This window comes from Diaporthe citri (assembly GCF_014595645.1).
Source record: "Diaporthe citri strain NFHF-8-4 chromosome Unknown scaffold_6, whole genome shotgun sequence".
Classification (NCBI taxonomy): domain Eukaryota; kingdom Fungi; phylum Ascomycota; class Sordariomycetes; order Diaporthales; family Diaporthaceae; genus Diaporthe; species Diaporthe citri.
The window spans coordinates 3,764,083-3,788,504 of NW_025064851.1; the positions used below are offsets into that span (position 1 = coordinate 3,764,083).

Sequence of the window (24,422 nt, forward strand, 5' to 3'; positions counted from 1 at the left end):
GACCGGGTTCACCCGAAAGAGACAATGTGGCATCAGATGGAGGGAAATGCTGCTCGTTGAGGACATTTCCCAGGTCGGGAGGCGGAGATGAAGGAGGCGAGACGGACGCGGAGCATTTCCTGGTAAAACTGATCTCAAAGGCCGTATTTATAGTATTTGCTATCGTGCAGGTCCCGTTGCCATTTGCCAGACGAGTCTGTCATGTGTCTGAAGGTGCATCATCACTCGAGGCGAATGAACAATGAAAAGGGACGTTGAGGGATTTTTTGTGTTTGTATATATATATACAAAGAAATATGTATTCAAAAGAGATATTCGTGTTTCGTAATAATCATTAAGCCGCACCTAAGGCCTCTCTGAGCACTTCAAGCCCCGGTTTCAAACGGCGATCCCATTCCGTTCCCATGCTGTTCCCATTCCCATTCCCTGTAAACCCCGTCCCACCCAAAAGACAACGAGCGTGCTTTGAACCTTGCGAGCATCACATTTGTCTGTCTGTCTGTTGGTCATGACTTTCCTCGGGTTCTGTTCTTGTCCCCTCTCCGCAGTAAATATTCAGTCCACCCATCCTAGTTGCCACTGAACACGAGCGGCACGAGCAGAGAGCTGCTGGACTCGATGGTCTTGTACGTCTCGGCGCTGTTCTGCCTCGTGCCGGCGCCGAGCAGCTCCCGGATGCGCAGGTGCGTCTTGCTCCCGTTGTCGGGCGGGCCGGCCGGGGGCTGCTCCCGCATGGTCCCACCGCTGTTCGTCCGCACCAGCGCGGGGTGCTGCTCCAGGCGCGGTCCTTCGTCGATCTTGTTCATAGCATTGGCCGCATTCAGCTTTCCAAGCTTACGGAGAACCGCATCGCGCGCCTTCTGCAGCGCGTTGGCCCGCGCCTCGGCGTCCTCGGCGAACCGCAGCTGCATCTCCTCCTGCTCCAGGTTCCGCTGCACCGCCGACAGCCCATCGTTGACGTTGTGGCCCTGCCCGTTGGCGTGCATCAGCGGCGCGCTGATCGAGTTGCTACTGTCGCCGCTGCCCCGCGAGCCCGGAGGCATCGGAATCGACGTCGTCGACGCCTGCGGGTTGTACACCGCTGGCTGCAGCAGGACAGGGAGTTGTTCCGCCGGCATGGGCGCTGAGATGTTGAGCGGCACGGGCGGCAAGGGGTGCGATGGTGCCCTGACCAGTCGAATCTGACTCTGGCTGGCGTTGCTGGACTTCAAAGTGGTCTGACTCATGCTCGCGTTGCTCGACTTCAGAGTAGTCTGGCTCTGGCTGGCATTGCTTGACTTCAGAGTGAGAGTCTCATCATCAGAGCCAAGTACCTCTGGCAGCTGGATCTCGTACGTGTTCGGGTCCATGATCTGGCAGGACGAGTATGGCCCCGGGTCTGACGACTGGCGCGCACGGCGGAGCACGTTCCTGTTCTTGCTCGAGTGTGATGACGAGCCGGAGCGCTTGTGGTGGAGGAAGCTGGCGAGCGAGTGCTTCTCCTTGAGCTCTTCGTTTGAGCGAGGAGGATAGTAGTCCTGGCCCTCCTCGTCTTCCGACTGCTCGCCATCCTCGCGCTTGGGGTGCCAGGGCTTGCGGATTCTCCTGCGCACGCGCTTCTTCTTCAACTTGCCGCTGAAAGCCTCCTCGGCTCCCACTGTATCCAGGCTTGCCTGGCTTGCGGTAGCAGTGACCGGGCGGTGGGGCTCGTCACTGGCGGTGAGTGTTCTCTGGAGGCTGAGCTCTTCGCTGAGGTCCTCATCAAGCTCGACAATAATCTCCTCCTTGTTGTCAAAGTAACAAACGTCCGCCTTGGAAGGATTACGGCTGAGGCCCACAAAGGCTTCCATCTCGTCTTCAATCTCATCAAGCAGATCCCTGCCCACAGCTTCCACAGCAGCGCTGGGATGACGGACGGCAACGTCGTCATCCTGCGCAACACTGCTCTTCGGGGTCCTTGGGGTCCTTGGACTGCGTGGGGTTCTGGGTGTCCTCGGACCCACCGTCCTGACGCTCTCGACAGGACTAGGGGGAGGCATGTTATCATTGCCTTCCATTCCAACCGAGTATCTCGACCAGGTATCGCTCGCGCCCTGCCGCTCTTCTCAGAGGGCGCCATCAAAGGCGCAAGCGCCTCATCCCAGTTGCCGCCATTGAGCAGTACCACGTTCTCAAAGTCAAACTCCTTCACCGTCGCCTTGTGGCCTTCGACAAGCCTCCTCAATTGCGCCTCGCTCATGGATGCATTTCTGACCTGCATGTGCTTCAGGCGAGTAAAGCGCATGGGCTGCCTCACACCGGGAGTGGCAGGCAAGGGGCTCATGGGACTCGTGACCTCATTGAAAAGCTTCTTGCACTCTCTTGGAGGGTCAAAGAGCGCGTCTTCCGCCAAGGCCAAGGGGCAAGGACCCTTTGCGCCAGTCCAGGTGAAAGAGAGCTTTTCTACGCAGTCGGAGAAGTTGCGCAGGTAGTCGTCAATAATCTTCAGCTGGTCCAGACCCGGGCCGCTGGGGCCATAGAAATCCCATGCCTCGACCGAGACATGGAGCTTGCGGATCTGGCGCCATCGCTTGGCCCCGCGTGGGGAAGCAACCAAAGCCAGGGCCGCCTTCAGACTTTAGATACAGGAATGCTGCCGGATGTACGCCGGACAGCGAGAGCTTGTTTAATTTAGTCAGTTGCGGTGTGCGCTCGATGGCTATCCTCAGGCTGATGAGGGCGTAGTCGACAATGTCTCTCCTGTACCGTTCCCTGGCGTCCTGACCAGGTGTCTTGATAGTCAGGTGCCTCATGTTTGGCAGGTTCTTCATGGCATGGATGAAGCTAGGAACGTTTGTCGAAGCATGAAAGAGAGGTGGATATTGCTGGGTGAGAATGTCGCCCAGTTCCGAATTTCCATACTTGGGTCTCGTGAGCGTGCTGGTCATGGAGGTGTGCGGTGTGTAGAGGTACGAGATCTCGGATCCCGTTTGTGGGTGGATGAGTGGCGGAAGGAATGTGGCATCCGAGTGTGGAAGGTAGAAAATGATGTGCTCGACATGATGTCCGATCCTGCCCAGGGCCTGTATCCGGGACTGTTTGGTGAAGCTGTTGGGGTTGAAGCTGAGATGCACGCGCTGGAACAGCCGGCGCGTGACAAGGTTGCAGCAGGCCGAATTGGCCAACCGGACTGAGCAAATATCCGACTTGCTCAGGTTCGCGAACAATCGCTCGCGGATTGACTCAGACGCCCAGATGCTGTAGAAAGGGTGGTTTTCAGAAGCCATTGTGTTTGCATCTCTCCCCCAATTCCTAATTGTGTTGTTGCGCGCGCTTCCTCCTAGATCCTTGATGTGTCAAAACCTGTCGGGTGTCGGTGTTTTGGTGTAAGTCGTGTGGGTTTGTTCGCCGGTGGTGTTCTGTGTCTGATTCGCCCAAGCCAGCTTCTGAGCGCGAGAATTGAATTGCGATTAAGATATTTTCAACAAATATAAGCACATCGGCGGGCAACTAAGCCAGCCATGGATAGAAAAAGAATTGCACAAGAATCAGGAGACAAGCAACGGTCTCGATCCGCGAGGAGGAAGTGGGATTCGTTCGTCCCACTGAAGCTATTCGCTTCCCGTGGGCGCGAACGGTTCGCAGCAGTTCGCACTAGTAGGTCGACCCTTCGATCTTAAGGTTCGTGATAATGATATTGTGAGATTTGAGAACCGGTTTGCTGGCAAGCAGGTGTAGGGCGTGGGATGGACTTTAGTGATCTCGATGGAGAGTTCGTGAGAGAGCAGTAGTGTGTGTGCTAGTGACTGTTGTGATGGACGAGGCGACCTGGCGGTGAGCGTGCACAAAGGGTTCAAGAGGCATTCAAGATGGACGACGGATTAAGGTTGATTCCAACTCAGAGGAATTGGGTCATCAGGGTGGGTGATAGGGTGGATGGTCTATAATACCCACTTGGGCATCCAAAATGGCTCAACCCAGACGGATTGGATTGTTTGCCCCCTCATCTATGCTGCAGTGCAGTGTACATGGTGCTGTAGACTGATTGTTGATCCGATTCCCACAGTTCCCCCTCGCCGGTGTCCTCGAATTCCCATGTACTGCGCGCTGCATGTACCTGTGGCCCCCTGCTTGGGTTACCCTCGTCGAGGGGTAGGCCGTCGGTGTCGCTCTTCACTCGAGGAGGCTGGAAACGAGTGGATGGCGGTGACTGAATGACTCACCTCGGCTTGCAGCAACGCCCTGCAGTAGCACCACTGGTAGTAGTGGGAGCCATGCATGATGACCCGCTTTCCCGCGTCGAGAGTTTTTCTGATGTCTCTCTGGGAGGCCATACGGCCAGTTCTGGCGGCATGAGAGACAAGCCAAGTACCTTGCAGACAGGGCAGGGCAGGCTGCATGAGGGTGGCGGCTGTCCCGTCAATCGAGGACGAGAGAAAGGAAGAAGGCCCCCCTCGCGTGCGCGAGGATGGAGGTTGGCCGCGCCGCATCTCCTCACTGGCCCGAGCTCGGCCACTTGCAGGGCAGCACTTGTCAGGCCTGTCAAGGCCGGTCGTCGGGTAATATGCCGGTCTCATCGGACATGCGGTCTGGGCCAGTCAAACGGGGTGGTATCGTGGGCCCATGCTGCGAGCCCAGGGAGGGAAGGTCTTGGACGACGCCATCGACGCGGAAAGGTGTGGCTGGGTCAAGGTTCTCGAAGAGGCAGAAAGAAGCCGGACGAGCCCGCCAGGCCAATCAAGCTGCGGCAACGCGAAGCTCGCGCGGATTTGACGCGCAGACGCGGTTTAAGGCTGGACGGCTTTGGGGTATAAAGAAACAAGCGCTCCCGCTGCCGGCACCACGCTGCGTTTCGTTTCGTTTCGTTTAGCACGGCCTGATGGTGGTTAGGGTTGGCGATCAGATCTGCAACAAGGACGATGACAGCCAGGCAGCCAGGTTGTCGGGCTGGCGATTTTGACTTCAGGTCGTGGCGGCACTGAATGCTACTGCCAACACCCTGGTTGTCGAGTAATTGCATGACGTTGAAGAGTCGGGGAGAGCATCAATGAGCTGGTATCCGAGAATAAGGCTGCAATCCAGTCCAGTAGGAGGTGGGACATCAGAGGACAGAGGACCAGAGAAACGAGAGGCACCAGAGGACCCAACCGATTCCAACCAGTCAGTCCAATCCATCCACTTCGACGGGGACAAAAATAATGGGGGGGGGGGGTTTGGAGGTTCGGAAAGACCAGACCGGACCCAGCCAACCAAACCGCCAGAGTGGCAAGGCATGCCAGACAGACAGAACAGTAGCTGCCAGAGCAGCCACAGCCGACGTCGTCCAAATGCAGGTGCCATCATGCCACGATCCCCCTCCTGCCCCTCCCTGCCCACCTCCCTCCTTCCTGTCCAAGCTGGCACGCCGTCATCCATCGACGAGGCAAGATCCCCCAACAGCCAGGCTGTGCTCAGTACTTAGTCTGCTGTGCACGAAGTTACCAGTCCGCCCGCCCATCCATCCACAATACCTGGAAAGGCAATCCTCATCCGAGCAATGCCCTCCCCTCAGCCTGCCACGCTTCTCGTTTCCCCACGCGCCTATCACCCTCCCGCCAGGCCGCCCGCCCGCCCTTGAATCGCGATAGGGTCACCAGAAGCCCACCTGTGAAAGTTCCGGGGGATCGCCAATGAACCCTGATGACAGCCCCAGGCACACAGACTGGCACCCGGCCGGCTGGCAGGCAGGCAGGCTGGCAGACCCTCGGCCTGGCTCCGTTGTCTCTTTTCCGTCTCACTGCGGTATCATTCCTCCCGCTGCACTAGACAATTTACGACCGTACTCCTACTGTAGATACTAGGTGTGCTGCCACAGTATACTCCACCAAGCATCCCTGGGCAATCTGTCTGCTGCACCTGGCCCTTACCCTGCCCTTCCCCACATCTGCTGCGAGGTGATACCGCACTATCCCTGCCGGCGTCCTGTACCCATCTGATGTTTCTCTGCCGTTTCTCTTGCGGTCTGGTTCGCTCCCAAGCCCTGATCCTATTCGACAGCCCAGGCAGCCCAGGGTCCCACACGAATTGTGGTTTTGTTTCGAAGCGGGCCATCTCGCGGGAAACAGGATCAGACAAGTCGAAAATATCGAAATCTCGGGCGCCGAATGATGAATCTTGGGGGAGCGGGCTTATTACTCACCCATTGCCCGTACACTGTGCCGTATACCTGTTCAGGATCATCACCATATCCAAAAAGAGACGTCTACACGCAGCAGACCCTCATCGACCGGAGACCTTGCTCCTGGCCCCAATCAGGGGTGCCAGGCACGCCTGGGAGACTCTGCGCCAAGTGCGTATTCCACCAGCTCGCTGGCCCCATGTCGTCCTGTCGACCTGACCATTCAGGCATTTCGAGATGGATACACGTACATACTAGCGGTTGCGTATCTCTCCTAGATCCCCCTTAGTGCTGGTCCCTGGTTTCCCTTTTGGGACACAGGCGCAGGAACCCTTTCGCGACCGTCACCCTCCGTCAGCTCGACATGGTTCTCTGATCCGTGGCGCAGTTGCTGCTGCGGCCTGGCCTTCAAGCTGTCTGGCCGTCCCCGTCCGTTCTCAGTAGCGCCAGATCGATTGCTAGAGGTCATTGGTTGGGATACCCGTCAGACGGCAGATCTAAACTGCGGCAGCTCTTCAAAGACAACACAAACAACAGACACAGCTCTCCCCAGTCACGTGCCAGCAGGAGCAAGTTGTGACACCATCCCACTGCTGCCCAATGTGTCGGTGCTCAGAGCAATTGGATCGCACGATAACCAATTGATCCTCCCCGGTCATCAGCAATTGATGAACAATTCCCCGGGTCTCCAGTCGATCGGCTCGGCGCCAATTGAACAGCTGGGGTGGTGCGACGCGAGGTAGATCGCGAGCCAAAACCCCGCGAGCGAGCGAAGCCTCTCGCTCGCGGATAGTCGCATCCCATCCTCCCTCCCTATTCCCTTTTCTCCCAATGTCTCCATTTTGAGCTGGCATGACAGTGGAACCGACCTGTCAGAAAACAGCAAAGAGCCAAATGCCCTCTTTTTTCCTTCCATGTCAATCCACGGCCTTCCAGAGCAGGAAAGCCCCCGGCTGCAGCGGAGAGGGGAGCTCGGCGAATTTTCCCTCTGCCCCCTGACGGATGCTTCATGAAATCTACACCGCCAGAAGCGCCTTGAGTCCCTGGCCCCTCCCCGGCCCCCGACCCCCCGGCCTCCAAGGCGAGGATCGGACGGGGCGCCGACCTCGACAATCTGGCAATTTACTGTACTCAATCACTTCTTGTCCGCCGAGACTGCAGGTGCCAGCGGTACTGCAGCAGCGGCTCCTGCGTGGCCATCTCCCCAATCTGCTGAACCCGGGAGATAGCCAGGTGGGTCTGCTTCCCAATCGCCAGCGAAGGAGCGGCAGTCGAGTCGCGCATCAAGCTGTCAAGTCAAGCTGTCAACTTGTCAAGTCAGCAGCAACCTGTGCGCACGAGGGAAAGATTGGCCCCTGCCAGCAGATAGGTCGTCCACGTCGCCTACTGACCCAGTAGGGTTGTGGGTTTACCAGCCATCTTGCGCCGAGGTTGTGGGAACAGCTCGTCCTCGGGACTGATTATCATGCTACGACAGTGAGGGGGGCCGGCCTGTTGGGCGGCTGGCGGCATTGGGCTGGCGGGAGTGCGGGCAACATCACGAATGCGGCGGTGCCGAGCATCTCGGTCTCCCTAGTGTCCCACGTCGCTTATCGGGCGTTCCCAAGCAAAAGCAAAAGCAGAGGTGCCCAGTGTGGATCCGAGGGGATCATGACATGACACTATCGTCAACTCGAACAAGTGCGTCGAAGGAGGAAGAAGAGCGGGGAGGAAGTGGAGGGGATCGGGCGGGTAGAGACAGAAAGGGAGGCAGGGTAGGTAGTCAGGGCGACAGACCGACAGACAGACAGACATGCGAAGACAAAGAGACAGACGAGACAGACGAGACAGACAGACACAAACAGAGAGCGAGAGAGAGACAGAGTCAGGAGTCTGGGAGCCACAGGCTGGGGCCAGGCTTCGATCTGTGCCTGTGCCCGAGTCGAAGAAGCTTCCACGTCGATCCTGCCCCGTACAACGGCATGTACACACTACACACTGCATAGGCAACATGCATTGGGCCCCATCACGTGGTGGGTATCGGTGCGAGGGAGACACTTTTGCGCCGGGAAGGGACTCCGCAAATATCGCGAGATAACTGTATTTTGAGGCGATCGAGGCGGGTTGCCAACAATGGGTCCCCCAGGAATAACAAGTCTCCCCTATTGATCCTCACGCTGCACGGTACACAGTACGTGTAGAAGCAAATTGACTCGACGACACTTCCTGTCCTCCGAACGTACCACTCCTCCGGATACGGCTAGGAGTTGGGCTCCAGAGGGGCGGCACCACCTGCTCCTCTATACTAGCTAGTATCGTGAGACAACAAACAGGATGAAGAGGGGTGATAATGGGGTGCTGCCGGTCTCCCGGTCTGTCCCTCTGCCGTTCTATCCTAGCGTCCTCATCTCAAAGAGCGCACCAGTGTCCACGTCTATCCGCATCAAAAATAGCGACCAGTAGGAGCGGCCTAGCGCACCCCCATCCGTATCGTGAGATCGAGGGGGAAGTGGAGGAGGGAAGGGGAGAAGGAGAGATGGAAGGTTCCCACACAGATGGGGCGCTGGAGACTTAGTCTACCTGTCCCGAGGTCGTCTCTGATCTCCCCCTCCTCTCATCGCCTAATATCTCTCATCTCATCTCGTCCTCCCGAAAGGTATCCACGTCCCTCTGTGTCGGGTGGGCAGGCTGGTGGTGGGTTTGTCGCGCCTGCAGCGGGTACGCACAAAGACCCCGAGGCCGATGTTGATTATGTATGATGATGATGATGCTGCAGTTGCTAGTTATGACGATGTCAACTACTAGTGCACGGGGGAAAACGTGGCCCAGGATGACAAATGGGTGTGACTGGGTGTAACACCACAAGTGTGTGTTATTTGCGGCCGTTGTACGGAGGAGCATCGTGCTCGAGTCTTGGCACGCTGTCTCCTCGGAGTCATCTGGTCCAAAGTTCTGGGGAGAGCGTCTCCGGGCGATTTTCAGTATCTCGCCAGTGCCCCGGCGTCATCGAGTCATCCTTTCCCTTCTCGTGCAAAGAGGCTTTGCGACATTGCCCTGCCACATGAAAAAGTGTTGAAACAATAGGCTACCATCATTCGACCAGACATCATGAAAGTTTAGACCGGTCATGCGGTCAGCCTTCTTTTGTGACTGCGGCAGCGGCCGACGGAATGCTAGTCCCAGTCGTAGCAAGGAAGCCAGCCATTACAATTGCAGTAAATAGATACTCGATACAAATTGGCATACAGGATGCAGCCTCCCAGGCTGCCTGCATGATGCAAAATTCCTTCCCACCAGCCTCCGGCCACCCAATAGCCGGTGCCGCACTCGTGCATAAAGGTTGCCACACTGCACCGGCCGGAATGGCCTTGTGTCCGCCCACGGCGGGAAGAAGACGCGTCGTTGAATGGCAGACGCGCCCCGCGCCCGTGTCAGGCCGTGTCAGACCCGGGTCCGTAAGCGTGCTCGCCGGCGCGACGCTTATTCCGTAGTACGGAGGCAATTTCTTGGCCGATCCCCCATGGCCGATCCCCTTTCAGCTCGAGGCTTCCCCAACGCCAACGCTCTTCCAATCGATCTCACAAATGTGCCTCCAAATCTAAACAAAAAACCAATTTGTCTCGGACTAGCCGCTGCGATGACAAACGTCCCATGCTCAATGTAGGGTTGTTCGGCTTGCCCCTTAAGGTATCCTCAGTCACACGAGGTGCGACAGATAATGAAAATGCGCCTTTCACACGGCTGCAGCCAACACAGGACTCTAGAGATGGTGGAACAGACTGGGCTCAGCCATGTTATCCTATCCGAAGGACACACGAGATAGGGCCTTCATTCCGCATCCGCCAGCTGCATGATCAATCTGGCCGCCAGGTCCAGGAAGGGGAACGGGCTTGTGACCTGCTTCTCCTCCAGGATCTTACCATCAGGCGTCTCGTAACCGTCACATTTGAAATCAACGAGATACGAGCCTGGCTCTGCCATCTCGTAGATTTGAATGTCCAAGCGCATTGCCACAACCTGGTATTCGTCGTCGCCGTTCTTCACGACAGCAGGGTCCTGCACGATGTCCTCGGGTAGGTGCGGGCCCTTGCGCAGCTTCTCTGTCTCCCATCGCACCTGGAGGTGCCAAGGGTCAGCTGGAAGCTTGTAGATTTTGGTAGGGTCGGTCGATCGGCTGCTCGCCGAGCGACGGTGAGAGCGTTCCCCGCCGTTTTGGTCGTCCTCTGGACTGTGCACTTTTTCGTAATCCTCATCTGGGACCCAGCTGCAGCCCAGTTTGGATAATGATTTGTAGATGACGCCTAGAGCCTCCCACGGCGCGTTACGCGAACGAATGCCGAACTGCCATCTGGTCGCCTTGGGCTTCTTCGGGGGATTCACAGGTGTCATACCCTGCGGTCTCTTGGCCGAATCTGCGCTGCGAGCATGAGGCTTGAGTCGACGTAGAGTCTCTTGGCGCTCATCTTCAGACCGAGGATGTCCAGGCTCCGGTAAAGCAGGAGGGGCTGGTGGGTCCTCGAAGCCGGCCTTTTCCCGCTCCATATAATCTTTGTGATACGCAGTGAGACTGCTCGGCAGGATGCCGACCTTGGACACGTACGGGCGTGGTGAGGCGGAGGTGCTATTGGATGTGATGGACCGCGCAGAGCTTGCAAGGGGGCTTGCACCACGGTCCATTTCCGTGCTCAGCGACTCGATGCCTGAAGAGACCTCATTAACACTGGGCGGCGATGAGGGGAAATAAGGGTTATTTTCTCCAAGCAAGGCTAGCAAGTACAAAAGCAGTCAGCTATGAGCAGGGCTCAGGCCGGTAGAGGCTCTCTGGACAATGCATGTACATCTGTACTCAAGAAACAAGGCCGACCAGACAGACCTACGGGGGGGATGCGAGACACTTACGATTAACCTGCATCAGCTTATTTTCGCGTACAATCATGTACGCGTCCTTGATAGCAGACGGCTCAGCAGCCTCGAGCGCTTCCTGTACATCCTTCTTGCCGTAACCCATCGTTTTGGAGATCTTCTCCGTCACTTCGTTGTGGAGCTTTTCTTGCACCTTGGTAGGGGCGTTCGGGGCGATGTCTGAGGGCTTGATGGCCTTGTCGGGATCGATACCGGTATTGTAGAACGGCTCGACTGGCGGTGCCAGGTACTCGGGCAGGTTCTTCATGAACCAAGGATCCTGTCGGATTTCTGGGATAGTTGCACGCTGTACTGGATTGACCTGAAGCATCCGGTTGATCATGTTGGCAGCGCCAGGACTCATCCACTTAGGTACCGCATACGTCCCTCGTGCGATCTTTGCGAAGAGGCTGGGTATATGCTCATCGTCGAAGGGCAGCCTACCAACCAGCAGCACGTATAGGATAACACCACAGCTCCACACGTCGACCTCTGGGCCGGCGTAGAGCTTGCCTCCGATGACTTCTGGCGCGGCGTAGTTCGGGCTGCCGCAGCTTGTCTTGAGAAAGTTGCCGTCTGTCATGATATTGCTGAGACCAAAGTCCGCGATCTTGACGTTCAGTTGGTCGTCCAATAGCAGGTTCTCGGGCTTGAGGTCTCGGTGCACGATCTTGTGCCTGTGGCAGTACTCGACGGCGCAGAGCATCTGCTGGAAGAAACGCCGTGCCTCATCTTCCTCCATACGGCCGTGTTGCACGATGTAGTCGAACAGTTCTCCGCCGGCATACTCGAGGACCATGATGATCTCGTTGGAGGTCTTGATCACAGTATAGCTGATTACGACGGTCAGCAGGCGGTGCAGTCACAGGGGCGACAGGCGAGGACGCCGACGTGACATCCGAGAGGAAGGAGTGGGGCCAACTTACAGCTTGATGATGTGCGGGTGTCGCAGTAGCTGAAGGTACTCGATCTCGCGCTCGACGCGGCCGGCCATGTCGCGGCTGATGAGCTTCTTGCGGGAGATAATCTTGAGGGCGACCTGCTGGCCGGTGCTGCGGTGCACGGCCAGCTTGACCTTGCCGAAGGAGCCCTCGCCGAGGGTCTTGACGATGTTGTACTGGCCGATGCGCTGGTCTGTCCGGACCTTATCGGGGATTGGCCCCGCAGTGGCCGAGGCGGTCGGCACAGACGCGGAGGCCATGTTGGAGGAGGGGTCCGGGGCGTCCGGGGCGTCGAGGGCGTGGGCGTGGTCGTAGTGGTGGTGGTGGTGGTGGTGGTGGTGGTGGTGGTTGTGGGCTTGGGCGTGGGCGGGATTCGGGTTGTCTGGAGTCTTTTGAGGGCTGCTGACATTGATGCGGCTGCCTCGTCGGATCTGGGAGGAGCTCAGGGAGATGGAGAGTTCCCCGTCGTCGATGGCGTAGGAGGGGCGCGGAGGAGCCATTTCTTTTGTGGCCTCTCTGGCAAGGAACAGCAGCAACAGTAACCGCAACAGACAGTACTGTAGTACTGTTAACAAGTGGCCGCACCGCACGCACGCACGGCACTCGAGTCGTAAATTGTGGTGCCAGTTTCCTGTTGGCTGTGGCCAGGTTTGGGTGGAGGGGGCGGATGGAGAAGGGGTGGGATCGCTGACAAGGGTGCCTGACGTCCTTCAGGGCTAAACGAGGCCCACCTAATAAGCTGCTGTACAGAAGCAGGGACGGAAGGCATTCGCGGAAGGGCGGGGTGGCTGGAGGCTGGCTCTGTTTGTCCCGCCTGCCTGTCTGCCTCTATCGATGATTGCTTGGTTGCTTGATAGACAGATAGATTGATTGATTGATTGCTTTGTTTGTCTTATTGACGGATCGATTGACCGATTGATTGATTGATTGATTGATGTCACACGCCTATGCGATGTGGTCAGAGAATAAGCACCTAGGCCACAGTCTATTGTAGACAGACCATCTTTGTCTACACACGCAGCTAGAATAGTGGGCAGACAGACACAAGCTTCATCATAGTCTGCAGCAAAACCAGGCGATCCAACTGGGGCATGACTCACTGTGTGGGAGAAGGCACCAGTCGATGGCCAGGGTGACGCCACGAGTGTCTCTCAATCCTGCCGGCCGCTTTGGCTGTAGGTCAGGCAGAGCATGGGAATGGTTGTGTATGTGTTGAGGTGGTTGTGCGCTCTGGGAGTGGAATGGACGGATGTGCCCTCAACGGTTTCTGTCACAAATGACGGATTCGTCGTGGTACTGCTGTAGACTACAGCCTAGTAGATTTACTGGTAGCTTGACTGTGTGGTGGCAGTGGCAGATGATGACGCCCCTGTACCATACGCACCTTCCGCAGAATGCGGGGCACACTCGACCAGGGAGGGGAGGTACCCGGGAAGGCGGGCTGGGCTGACACGGCTCGAGATCATGGGCGAATATTCGGACCAGAGATGGCTATCAACCTGGGATGAACTCGTCTTGTAGAATGGGGAAAGAAGTGCCGAATAAGGTGGACAGAAAACGGTCTGAAGGTTACAGAGGTTTGAGGGTCATAATTGATCTCTGCATCGACATATATTACATATATATAGAGAGAGAGAGAGAGATAGAGAGGGTCAACTGTCTCTTCAAGTCCTTCTTACGGCACCGTGCTGATGCCACTCCGTACCATGTTTCAAGATCAAGCATCTATAACTCTTTGAACGCGTCGCAATCCAGTCTGCAGCATTGCATCATGCTACGAATCTTGACGGGGCGTAGCCATCGTGGCGAGGCAAGCAAGGCGGCTCCTCATTCATCACTCTTTCTCTCTGCTGACCTGTCCCTCGGCCGCAGCAGCCACCGCTACCTACCTGGCCACAGAAGAGCAAGCATCACCAAGCTGAGAAAGAGGTCAGGGCCACTCACTGTTGACCAGGCTGCGCGTCCTGCAGCCGTCCCGCCTATTGGACGTGTGCACATTTCTCTCCCGAACCGACAGCACCGAGCACCGAGCAACTGCATCGGACCCCTCGCGGATCGTCGGTCAATGCCTTCATGATCTACCACCCCTCGGTGACTTGGACGGGCCCGGACTGACCCTTAGTCTATCCGCCGTCGTCGTCAGTTGAGTGAGCGATCAATCGATCAGTCACTTAATCCCCCGCCACCCTTCCCTTCCATTCCCTCTCTCGGCCCGTGCCGACTAATAGACAGACCGTACCGTGCCGTGCTTCGGCTGTTTCTGCTCTCTTGTCAGCCATCTGAACATGCCGCAGGCCCCCTTTACCTGTTGCACGAGGGGCGGGACGACACGTCAGCAAGACATTGGAATTGGTTGAACAAGATCGGGTGATCTACGCCTTGTGCGTTGCTTCGACAGCCCGTAAGCCCCCCCCCCCCCCCAGTGGTTTCCGTCTGGTCATTGGGCTCGGGGGTTTCAAGCCCGCACTGCCATGTACACATGTAAGGCATAATAATGTCATCTTGAATATCACTTGCAACATTAGGTTTACTTGGCCCTCTGATTTCGTCACGTCTGGTGCGTAATGTCCTCCAGATTATTCATGTACGTGAGGATTGCCCAGATACTGCTTTAACAAGTTGAGAGCACATAATTTTCCGTCACCAAGACGGGACCGATCCACCCCACCGTCATCTTCTGGTGTGCTGCCGAACTCCCCGGTCGAGATAGTTGCGTACGTAGGTCATCGCTCCCCGCAACGCCGATCAGAACCCCCATAATTCCATCGTCCTGTTTACCGGTTCATGCTGAGCAGCCCTTCAATGTATTTCCTCGTATCAACGCCGATCCCCTGCGCCAGCCGGCTCGCCCCATCCGCCCAGCCCGCGCCGCCACCAGTCACCGTGAGGCTCACGCTCCTGCCGTGCCCGCCGTGGTCGCTGGCCTTGCGGATGAGGAAGATCTCCTTGCTGACAGACATGGGCGGTGCCGCCCTGACGGTCGAGGTCTGAGACGACGAATTCGTCGCCTGTGCGCTCGTGGACTCGCTGGTCTCCTCGTGGCTGCTTCCCTCCTCTCCGGAAGACGCCCTGTCGGAATCCGTCGATCCGCGCGCTGCCTCCGGCTCCCGCTCCAGGATCCGGCTCCAGACGATCCACCATCCGCGGCTTGTCTTGCACGTCCGCTCCAGCTCGGACAGGTCGGCCCGGGTTGCCTTGTACAGGTTCAGGATCTGCATGTGCGTGTTCAGCGCTTCGACGCGAGACCAAGGCGGTTGGTCTCCGCTGCTGTACGTCTCCGCCGCATCGGGAATATTGGGGATCGTAGTATGCACCGTCTTCTCCTTGGGGTCCCACACAAGATCATAGATTGCCGCAGAGGCGCTGCCTGCGTCAGGCTTCTCTGGCCTGTAAGCTGTCGAGTTGCCCAATGCCTTCCGCAGCGGTGCGATCTGGTGGTGCAAAGAGCGGTAGAGCCCTTCAAAGGCCAGCGACTCCGTCCGGAGCTCGAATAAGAAAGTAAAGATGAATGGCTTGATGACATATACCACTACGCGGCACTTGTGTGTCTTGTTCCTGTCCTGACTGTTGAACGATGAGCCCGTCGCAGGATTTGCAGAGGATAATTCGGTATCATGACTGCCGAGGACCTTCGACATGTGCACTTCTGATTTTTCCGAAACGTCAGTCTCCAGTTCCACGGTCACTGTCCTGAGAACTGTCCGCGGATTCGCATTTTCGTCCCAAGGGTGCTCCCCGAATCGCCTAGCCTCAGGGTCGTCGACCCAACCCTCCTCGACTTCGCCTGTCAGACCAATAAGAAAGTGTCCGACAGAGTCATCGCCCTTGGAAGGGCCTTTCGGGGAGGTCGGGCTGTCCTTGGTCTCTCCTTTGGATTCAGAATCTCCCCCGAGGCTCCAATACTTGCCATAACCAAGCTTCAAGTAGTCCATGTACTTCTCAATGCCGCCGGATTCCGCTTCACCCGAATTAGATGGTGGCTCTTGACTCGACTTGGAGCCCGAGCCCGCCGGTGCGTCACGCTGCTTAGGGGGAGGTGGAGCAGCGGCAGGTTTTGAGGACCGTTTGGGGTTTATGAGGCTGGGAGGTGGCTGCATGGGCCGTTCTGAGGCAGTTTTCCTCGAGCGTTCTTCCGACACCCGTGACTCTCTTCTTGGCTGGCGGGTGGCTTTTGGACTGTCGAGCACGCCATAGGCATCCTCGCCCCAGGTATAGATGTCTTCGACCCAGTGCGTGATGTCACCTACGGACTTTCGGGACAGAGATCCAACTCCTAAGAATACTGCGCCGTCCTCTGCTCCGGGCTCGCTGCCAGAGCCCAGCCACAGCGCGTGAGATTGCTGGCCTTGTGTCCGCCTCTCCCATGAGCTAGTGGACTCCTCCGGCTTGTCGCCGGCGAATTTGGACACGATGATATCGACCAGACCGTCTGTCCTATGGACAAACCCCTCCAGAACCTCTCGTTCGCCGCTCCCGCGCTCTTCCTCACCGACTCCTATGCCCAGCTCACCACTGGCGGCAATTTTGATGCCGCCAAAGATGTTTTGGACAGGGTTTCCATGGAGCAGAACGTCCCAAGTAGAGAGGAAAAGATCCCAATACCGCGCCAGAGTGGTTGTGAATTTAGACCGTTTGATTCTCATGAACAACGAGCTCAGAGACGAGTCATGGTGAAGCAGGAAGATGGAGTGCGCCTTAAGCATGTCCTGGAGAAGGAGGGCCGCGGGCTTGACCTCCCGTGACGAGTGCTCGTACTTGTCCTCGGTGGAAGCTGCAGCACCGCTTTGCTTCTTCGAAGTCGGTGGCGCAAGTGGCAGGCGCGTGAGGTCGATGCTGGCCAAGATCCACCATCCGGGCTCCAGCTCGTGCAGGACGACCCTCGTCTTTTCCGTCTCGATCGAGTCGACGGCCTGGTCGTCTGAAAAGTCCTTGCTGAAGCTCACCATGCCCTGGGCGAGGCCAATCTGCCTCAGCCGCTCGTTGCGCTCCGCCTGGGACACATTCTCGGTGGGTCGTGCCTTTCGATGACGTTTCCGTTTCTGAGTCTGGGTGTCGACGGATGAGTAGTAGACAATCTGGTCGTCAAGCGTCTCGTCTGTATTGCCCAGACTGGGGTTGAAGATGGCCAGGAAGCCGACCTGGGCAGGGACTATCACTGCCGGTGAATCTGCAGCCGTCGAGGCCGCCATCTGGGCAGGATGCGTCACCACTACCTTACTATTTGGACTGTGGTCAAGAGAGACGTGAGGAGGCCAGTCTGGCTTGGGAAGAAGACACAAAGCTCCCAAGGCTCAAGGTCCGGTCTGCACTGCAAGCTTTACCACAAGAGCAGCAGTGGTCAGCTTGAGATTGGCGCATCCATTAGGAGGAGAGGATGGGAAGTCGAAGTCCTGGGATTAGGCCCCGAATTGTCGTTGTGTGAACGGGACAAACAGACTGCGAACCAGTAGTGCAGCTAATGGCGTCACCCTGGCAGGGGTGTCCACCACAAGGGGCGCGGTCCAGAATCCCTTTCGGCCCCGCTGCCGTCCACATCGGGTGCAAGCATTTCGGCTGCCAAGATCGTAGGCGGTCGCTGCGGCTCACGCACACTTGCCCTCCTTGTCACATCCCATCTTGTCGTCAAACCAGGCTCAGCATCTCGATTTCATGCAGTAGTCAGACTTCTGGGTAACACCGCTCACTGCGTACAATTCGGTAACACCACGCATATGTGTGCATGTCTCAGGCCATCGAAAGAGATAAAAGCCTGGACAGATCGAACACCATGCGAGGGTGGTGGGCCCACGGAGAGACAGAAGAAACATCGCAAAGAGACACAACACTGCCTCTGAGAGACCACAGGAACATGGAGAACTCGCCAACATAACTCAAATTGCAGAAAGGCACTTTTCCCCTTCCATTTTGACAGCCAGTCCGATGTCTCTCTCCATTCGAATTTCTAGATAGATCCACGACAGAACCTTTTTTCTTCTCGGGCCCTTCAAGCGGCAAGCCAACGACGCGAGGGACTCTATCTCTATGTTTTGGTTGTTTTCCCCGAAATTCAGGACCCGGTATCCTCCTGGTTTGGTCCTGGATCTCCTCTGGCACCCATTCCACCGGCTTCTAACCTATCGCTCGCTCTCTGGACCTCCTTTTCCCAGTTGCTCAGACCCACAATCACCCATTCTAGAATGCCCACCAGGTACAGTGCAACACACTGCCCAATCCAAAGACCTGCGAGCCCCCAGCCGTGGAAAGCAAGGTATATCCCTCCCGGCAGCGCACCGCAGTAGTAACTCACAAGATTTACCACCGCGCCCACCCACTGTCGTCCCATTCCCCTGAGGACGCCGCCGCACGAGCCGTTCAGCCCGTCCGCGATCTGGAACAGGGCCACAAAAGGCATCACCTTCGAGACCAGCTCAACGACCCTGTCGTCGTCGTTGAAAAGCCGGCCGAAGACGTCCTTGGTCCCCATCAGCACGGCGAGGATCAGCGCCCCCATGACCGTGCTGAGCACCGCCGCGCAGTGGGCGGCGCGCCTGGTCTCCTTGGGTCTCTGAGCCCCGAGGAGGTTTCCGATGCGCGCTGAGGCGGCGACGCCGAGCCCGAACGGGACCGTGTTGATGACCTGGTCCGCAGTCATTATCACGGACTGCGCCGCGAGCGGGATGGTCCCCAGCCTCCCGGCGGCGAGGGCGACGATCTCGAAGGCCCACCACTCGGTGCCGACGTGGACCACGCCCAGCAGCGCGAGGCGTGCGAACGGGCCCAGGTGCTGGAGTGCCCTCCTCGGTGCGAGGCCGCCCCAGCACTCGTGGCCCTTGATGAAGACCGTGTAGGCCACGAGCAGCAGGAAGGACAGCCAGTAGGATATGCCGGTGGCTATGGGCGCGCCGTAGAGACCAATGCCGAAGACGTGGACGAAGAGATAGTTCAGCAAGGCGTTGAGGGGTGAGGTGATGAGCAGAGCGTAAGTGCCAGGGCGGTAGATTTCTGACCGGGTTAGCTCCCACGACGTGCTGATTTAAGAGGTGGTAGGGCCCTGCTCACCTTGGGCTTGAAGGTATTTCTTCATTGCCTCGAACCACACATATCCCAAGCCACCTGGGATCAAGCAGCGTAGGAACATTGCACTCTGGACGCATATATACTCCTCCTGTCCCAGGGCGCGGAAGATGTGCTCGGAGAAAGACCATATCACCGCCACGACAACATAGAACAGCGAAAGCACGAAGAGTCCTCTCTGCAGGAGAACCCCTAGGTCATGCTTGTCAGTCGACCCCGTAAAGCTGCTCGACGCCAGGGTGTCCAGCGCAGTCGTGCCTCCCAGTGCGATCAGCCACGCCGTCGACATGGCGAACATGTAAGAAAAGGCTGCCGTGGCCAGCGCCTCCGGGGACAGTCGGCCGACGATGAGGACGGAAATGGTCTGCAGTGAGTTCTGTAGCGTGTACGCCAGGATCACAGGGACCGAGGCCTTGGTCAGAAGCCATATCTCTGCCAGCCATGATCTCCACGGTGGAAGGCCAGGCTTGACGGTCTCGGCGGCGACATCAGAAGGTGCCGAGTCGGTGGACGATGGCTTTGGGAGGAGCGCCGAGGTCTCGGTGGGGAGACTCTCAGTGGGGGTCACCGTCTCGGAAGACGACCCACTCGGCATATTGTGTCAATGGTCTCTGTGGGGGTCCCTTTTCGCTATCCCTATAATCCTATTGTGTCCAGATTGTAATTCTTGCATTCCAGGGGGGAGGGGATTGGGAGGGGGGCTGAAATAGATTGTGGGTGTCTTAACCACAGAATTGCTCCAAATATTTAGACGGCAAGTAGACAAATATATAAGGCAGTCTGACAAGATCAGGCGCACGTGAGGAATTGGTGCAAAGAAAGCATTCTTAACGACCAAGTCATTGTCAGTGACGAGCAGTAGCCATGCAGGGTAATCATGGTGTCCCCGGCTGAACGAGCAGGACAACAGGCAAGATAAGGGCACCCACGAGTCTTACTTGCCCCAGACGACCAAGAGTCAACCAGACCGCTGGCCAGTGACGGGCAAGCTAGGCGCCATAAAAAAAAATGAGGGGGAGATACAGTAGATAGATAGGGTTTGCATTGAACAGGTAGCGGCCCACGGCATTTGTCGAATGCATCACATAACGGCCAGACATCCGGTAGCCCAAGGGTGCCGGGCGCATTCGCACTAATGCCTCCTAGACCGGCGCCGACGCCGCCGCCGCCGCCGCCGCCGCCTCTCGCCCAGCTCGTTCGTTCCCGTGCCTGGCCGTTGGGGCCCAGCCATGGCGGCTGGCGCTCAATGATTTATGTAGATGCACGGGAGAGAGTCAGCAACTATGGGAAATGGCACCACTCGGCTGCGGTGTAAGCCTCAGATTGTGTCTCTCAGCTGGGGCATTCCGAGTCATCGATCTGCACGCCATCCTCGGCAACCGGAGAGATTGGGTTCGAGATTGGGACCAGGCGATGGAAGCCTGCAACTTGTTGGAAGTTTGGACGAGGATGAGGCTTATTCGCTAGCACATGCTTTTTCCGAGTTCGCGGTCGGGAGGGGGGGGCAGCCCGTTGGAACTGCAGTGTGTCCAACGCCTTGATGACGTCGACGTTGCTTCCAAATCTATAACACCCCCGCCCCCCACCCCAACCTTGCAAAACGGGTGGGTCACCCTGGCCCTTTCTTAAAATGACCTCAAACTGAGGGCCGTTGGACAGAAACAAAAAAAAGAGACCGAGAAACGTAGTGGTGCTAAGCAGGTACTCTCAGTCAGTCAGTCTTCCGACATGCAAGAGACCAAAGTTATTTCTACTCTCCTTCCTGTTGGGGGATGACTAAGCACTCCCCTCTCTTTTAATACACTATACCTTCCGTAGCCCGCCTAGCATTAGCTTCTCTTAATACATACATACACTCTGCGAAATACTTTAATTAAATTGGCTGTCAGCAACCCCATTTAATTCCCTGATTTAGTTTTAAAAGCCTTTATATATTTCGTTATATAGTAGCTATAACTTGATTTAACTTCTCATCGCTTTTACGCTAAAATTTAATTATTAATTTAATACTAACTGCTCGCGATTATTTAAATAACTGCATTCCCCCAGCATATAATTAATTTAATAATCTTACTAACCTTGGCTTAATTGGTTAAAGGCCTTAAATGTTATTAATAACGCTTTAAATAATTATTAATAAGTCTTATACTTACTAAGCTATAATATTTATTAGCTTAGCAGCTTTAATAAACTTTTAGCTATTAAAACCCCTTAATTAAATAACTTTTAACTTTAATTTAAAACCTCCCTATAAACAACTTTATAAGTAAGGCGAGAAATAAGCTTTCTTAAGATATAAAAGGATGTTTTATTGCCGTTAAATTGCCTTAATTAGAACTAAATTAACCTCTTAAATCTACTAATGCGTTAAAATCGGCTTAAGAAGCTTTTCCCGTTCTTATATAGTTAATATTAGCCCCCGCTTTTACCTAAAAGGAACTTTAAGTATAACTTATGGTAGTTAAGGCATTAAATTATAACTTTCTTTTTAGTAAAATATAATTTAAGAAGGTATGAAGTATTAATTAAGCCTTATTAAGCTTCGTTAACTCCCTTAATTTAGTTTAATAACCTTTCTTTAATTTTTTGCCTTAAAATTTCCTAAGGGTTCCTTAATTTTAAAAGCTAGCTATTTTCTATAGCTAATTCCTTAATTAGAATAAATTTAATATTGGCTTGTTCCCTTTAATTAAAGTTAATTAAAATAAAGGATATAAAATCTTTTTATTAAAATAGGCTAGCGAAATGGTAAAGGCAGGATTATCTTGAAATTATGCTTACTTATTAGGACCTAAGGATTACTTTAAGGAGTTTTGTTTTAAACCCGCTAAGCGCTTTATGTATATTTAGCCCTTAGCTCCTTTTGCATAAATACTCTTATATACTTAAGGTAATTATTTCTTTAATATAGCTATTATTTATATTATTAAGCAAAATATAGCTTTAAAAATGCATTTAAAACTTTATTTTATTATATTAAATTAACTCTTTGCTTAAATTTAACGTATTATAAAGGACTTTAGCAAGGTAAAACGCTAAAATTAAGTAATAGCAACTTGCTATTTCTTTGCAAAACCTATAAATATTACTTTCTTTTTAAAAGCCTTTTTTGCATTAATTAGCCGTTTTATCCTTAATTTTTAATAAACTTCCTTTAAGCTAAAGAATTATAAAAATAAATAAAATATAGGCGGCTAGCCTATCTACTCCCCTTATTATAAGCATTGCTATAGCTTTCTTTATTTATTAGCTAAAGATCGCGGCTCTCTTAGTTAACACCTTATCCATAGTATTCCCCCTAAATTGAACATGGAGAACAAGATTAATAATTACCGTTAATACCCTTGCTAGGAACGCTCTCCTTAATAAAAAGCTTCTTATCCTTAAAATTACTCCTATTATAGCTAAAATTATTATACTTAGCGGAGCAGTTTAAATTAAATATCTACGTTAGCTTATAAAAATGATTTATACTTAAAGCTAAAGATATTTAAGTTTTATAGCTTTAAAGTAAATATATATATTGCTTATATTTAATACTTTATAAAGACTTATAATAAAGTTATAGTCCTTGCTAACCTTTTTATTAAAATTATCTTAAATTTAAATTTAAATAGCGCTTACTAATTTATATTATTAACTAAATATAAGTAGGAAGATTTTATTAATAACTTAGGTTTATAGGAAGCTAAGCTTTATTAGCGGTTTTATAAAAATCATAATAACCTTATAGTTAAAGTAAATAAGATATCCTACTTTTTTAATAAGGAGGATGCTTTACCTTTATGTAAATATATTAATAATAAAATTTATCTTTATAATAAAGTTAAAGAGCTAAATAAGGATACTTAAGTTTATTAAATTTATATTAAATTAAATCTTAAGTTGCATATAATAGTTACTTTATAAACTTAATATAATAAGCTTAAAGATTTTAAGCAGCTTATTAATTAAAATAAGTATAATATTTATTAAAAGTAATAAAAGAATAAGGAAATAAAGAAAGCTTAAAGCCATAAGATTTATAAGCTATAAAAGTAGCTTATTGCCCTTTAAAAGAATAATAATTATTATAGAAAACCTAAATAATTTAATTATTTTCTATGGTATAATAACTAAAAATAAGTTCCTTACCCTTATTGTAATGTTTATAAGTAAACCTGTAATTATAACCCTGATTATTCATATAATTTAGCATATTTATGCAGCCTTAGCTATAAATATAAAGCAATATATAACGTTTTGCTTTTAACTAGGAAGATAGCTAATAATCTTATAGCTAATAAAAATAAAGGGTATAGAAATTATTTTAATTAAACTGCTTATAATAAGTTAAATAGGCTAAATCGCTTTACTTATAAATATTTTTCTTTGCAAAATTATTAAAACGGCATTTTATGATTTTCTTTGTAGGTATATATTATAAATGCTAATGAAAAACTTAAGATCCTTTTTTAAAAAGTTTTTAATAATATTTAATAGTTTTATGGTTTAATATGGAATTTGCTTAATATAGGTAATGGTTTTGGATTAAACCTTAATTTAAAATTAAAATAGGAAAAATAACTTAGTAAATGCCCTTAAGGATATATTCGCTATATAAAAAGTCCTTAGTCTTTTTTATTTTTAACTTTATTAAAGCTAATATTATTACTAACCCTTTAAAATAATTTCTTTATAGCTTATCTTTATAAAAGAATAATAAAAAGCTTAAGCCTATGTTAATATTTATTTCTATATTTAAATTAAAGATTCCTTTAAGATAAAATAACTTTATTATTTTAATAATATATAAAGATGCCATGGAAAGCATTATTAATATCGTTTTCTTGCATTTAATGAAATAAGATGCATTTTATCCTTCTTATTTTCTATTTAAGTTAAACTATTTTTACATTATGCTTATTACGCTTAATAGAAAGCTTATTAATAATATTCTTAATATTACTTTAAGTGCTTTACTTATATCTTAAGAAGTATTCTTATTATATTATCTTAAATTAAAGTATAAATTATTATAAACTCCTTTCTTTTTAATTAAAATTAAAGTTAGCCCTATTATTACCTATAAGGTTAAATTATTTATTAATATTCCTAATTAAGATAAGTAATCTTAGCTTATTAAGAAAGATGCTTATATTATTAATAGCTTATTTTATAGCTTATTTTTTAATCTTTCTTTCTTAAAGAAGCATTAACTATATATATATTAAGGCCCTTTAAATAGTAATAAGTTAATTGCTATTTTAAATATTAATTAAAAGATTTATGTTATTTATATTAAATACCTTTTTGCTTAATATAAAATAGCTGCTATTAAGGTAATTTATAAATGCCTTATCTTGCTTAATAAAGGTTTTAATATTTAAATCCGTTTTTAAGAACTCTTAGTTTAAGCTTTTAAGTACCTTATTAAACCTAAAGTTATTTTA

The 24,422-nt window shown here is 52.1% G+C and overlaps 3 protein-coding genes across 3 annotated transcripts; all 3 read right to left on the minus strand.

The window, feature by feature from the left end:
• Nucleotides 1-569: 569 nt before the first annotated feature.
• INS49_012990 (uncharacterized protein) lies at nt 570-3,245 on the minus strand (the record flags this gene model as incomplete). The annotated part of the gene is made up of 3 exons (XM_043173692.1): nt 570-2,004; nt 2,043-2,587; nt 2,625-3,245. 3 exons carry the CDS (start codon nt 3,243-3,245, stop codon nt 570-572), a joined length of 2,601 nt encoding a protein of 866 aa, XP_043022989.1.
• Nucleotides 3,246-9,922: 6,677 nt separating this feature from the next.
• Nucleotides 9,923-12,437, minus strand: INS49_012991 (uncharacterized protein; the record flags this gene model as incomplete). Its single annotated transcript, XM_043173693.1, has 3 exons — nt 9,923-10,860; nt 10,994-11,829; nt 11,923-12,437. The coding sequence occupies 3 exons, from the start codon at nt 12,435-12,437 to the stop codon at nt 9,923-9,925; spliced, it is 2,289 nt and encodes a 762-aa protein (XP_043022990.1).
• Nucleotides 12,438-14,711: 2,274 nt separating this feature from the next.
• INS49_012992 (uncharacterized protein) lies at nt 14,712-19,585 on the minus strand (the record flags this gene model as incomplete). The annotated part of the gene is made up of 3 exons (XM_043173694.1): nt 14,712-17,075; nt 18,224-18,918; nt 18,976-19,585. 3 exons carry the CDS (start codon nt 19,583-19,585, stop codon nt 14,712-14,714), a joined length of 3,669 nt encoding a protein of 1,222 aa, XP_043022991.1.
• Nucleotides 19,586-24,422: the final 4,837 nt, after the last annotated feature.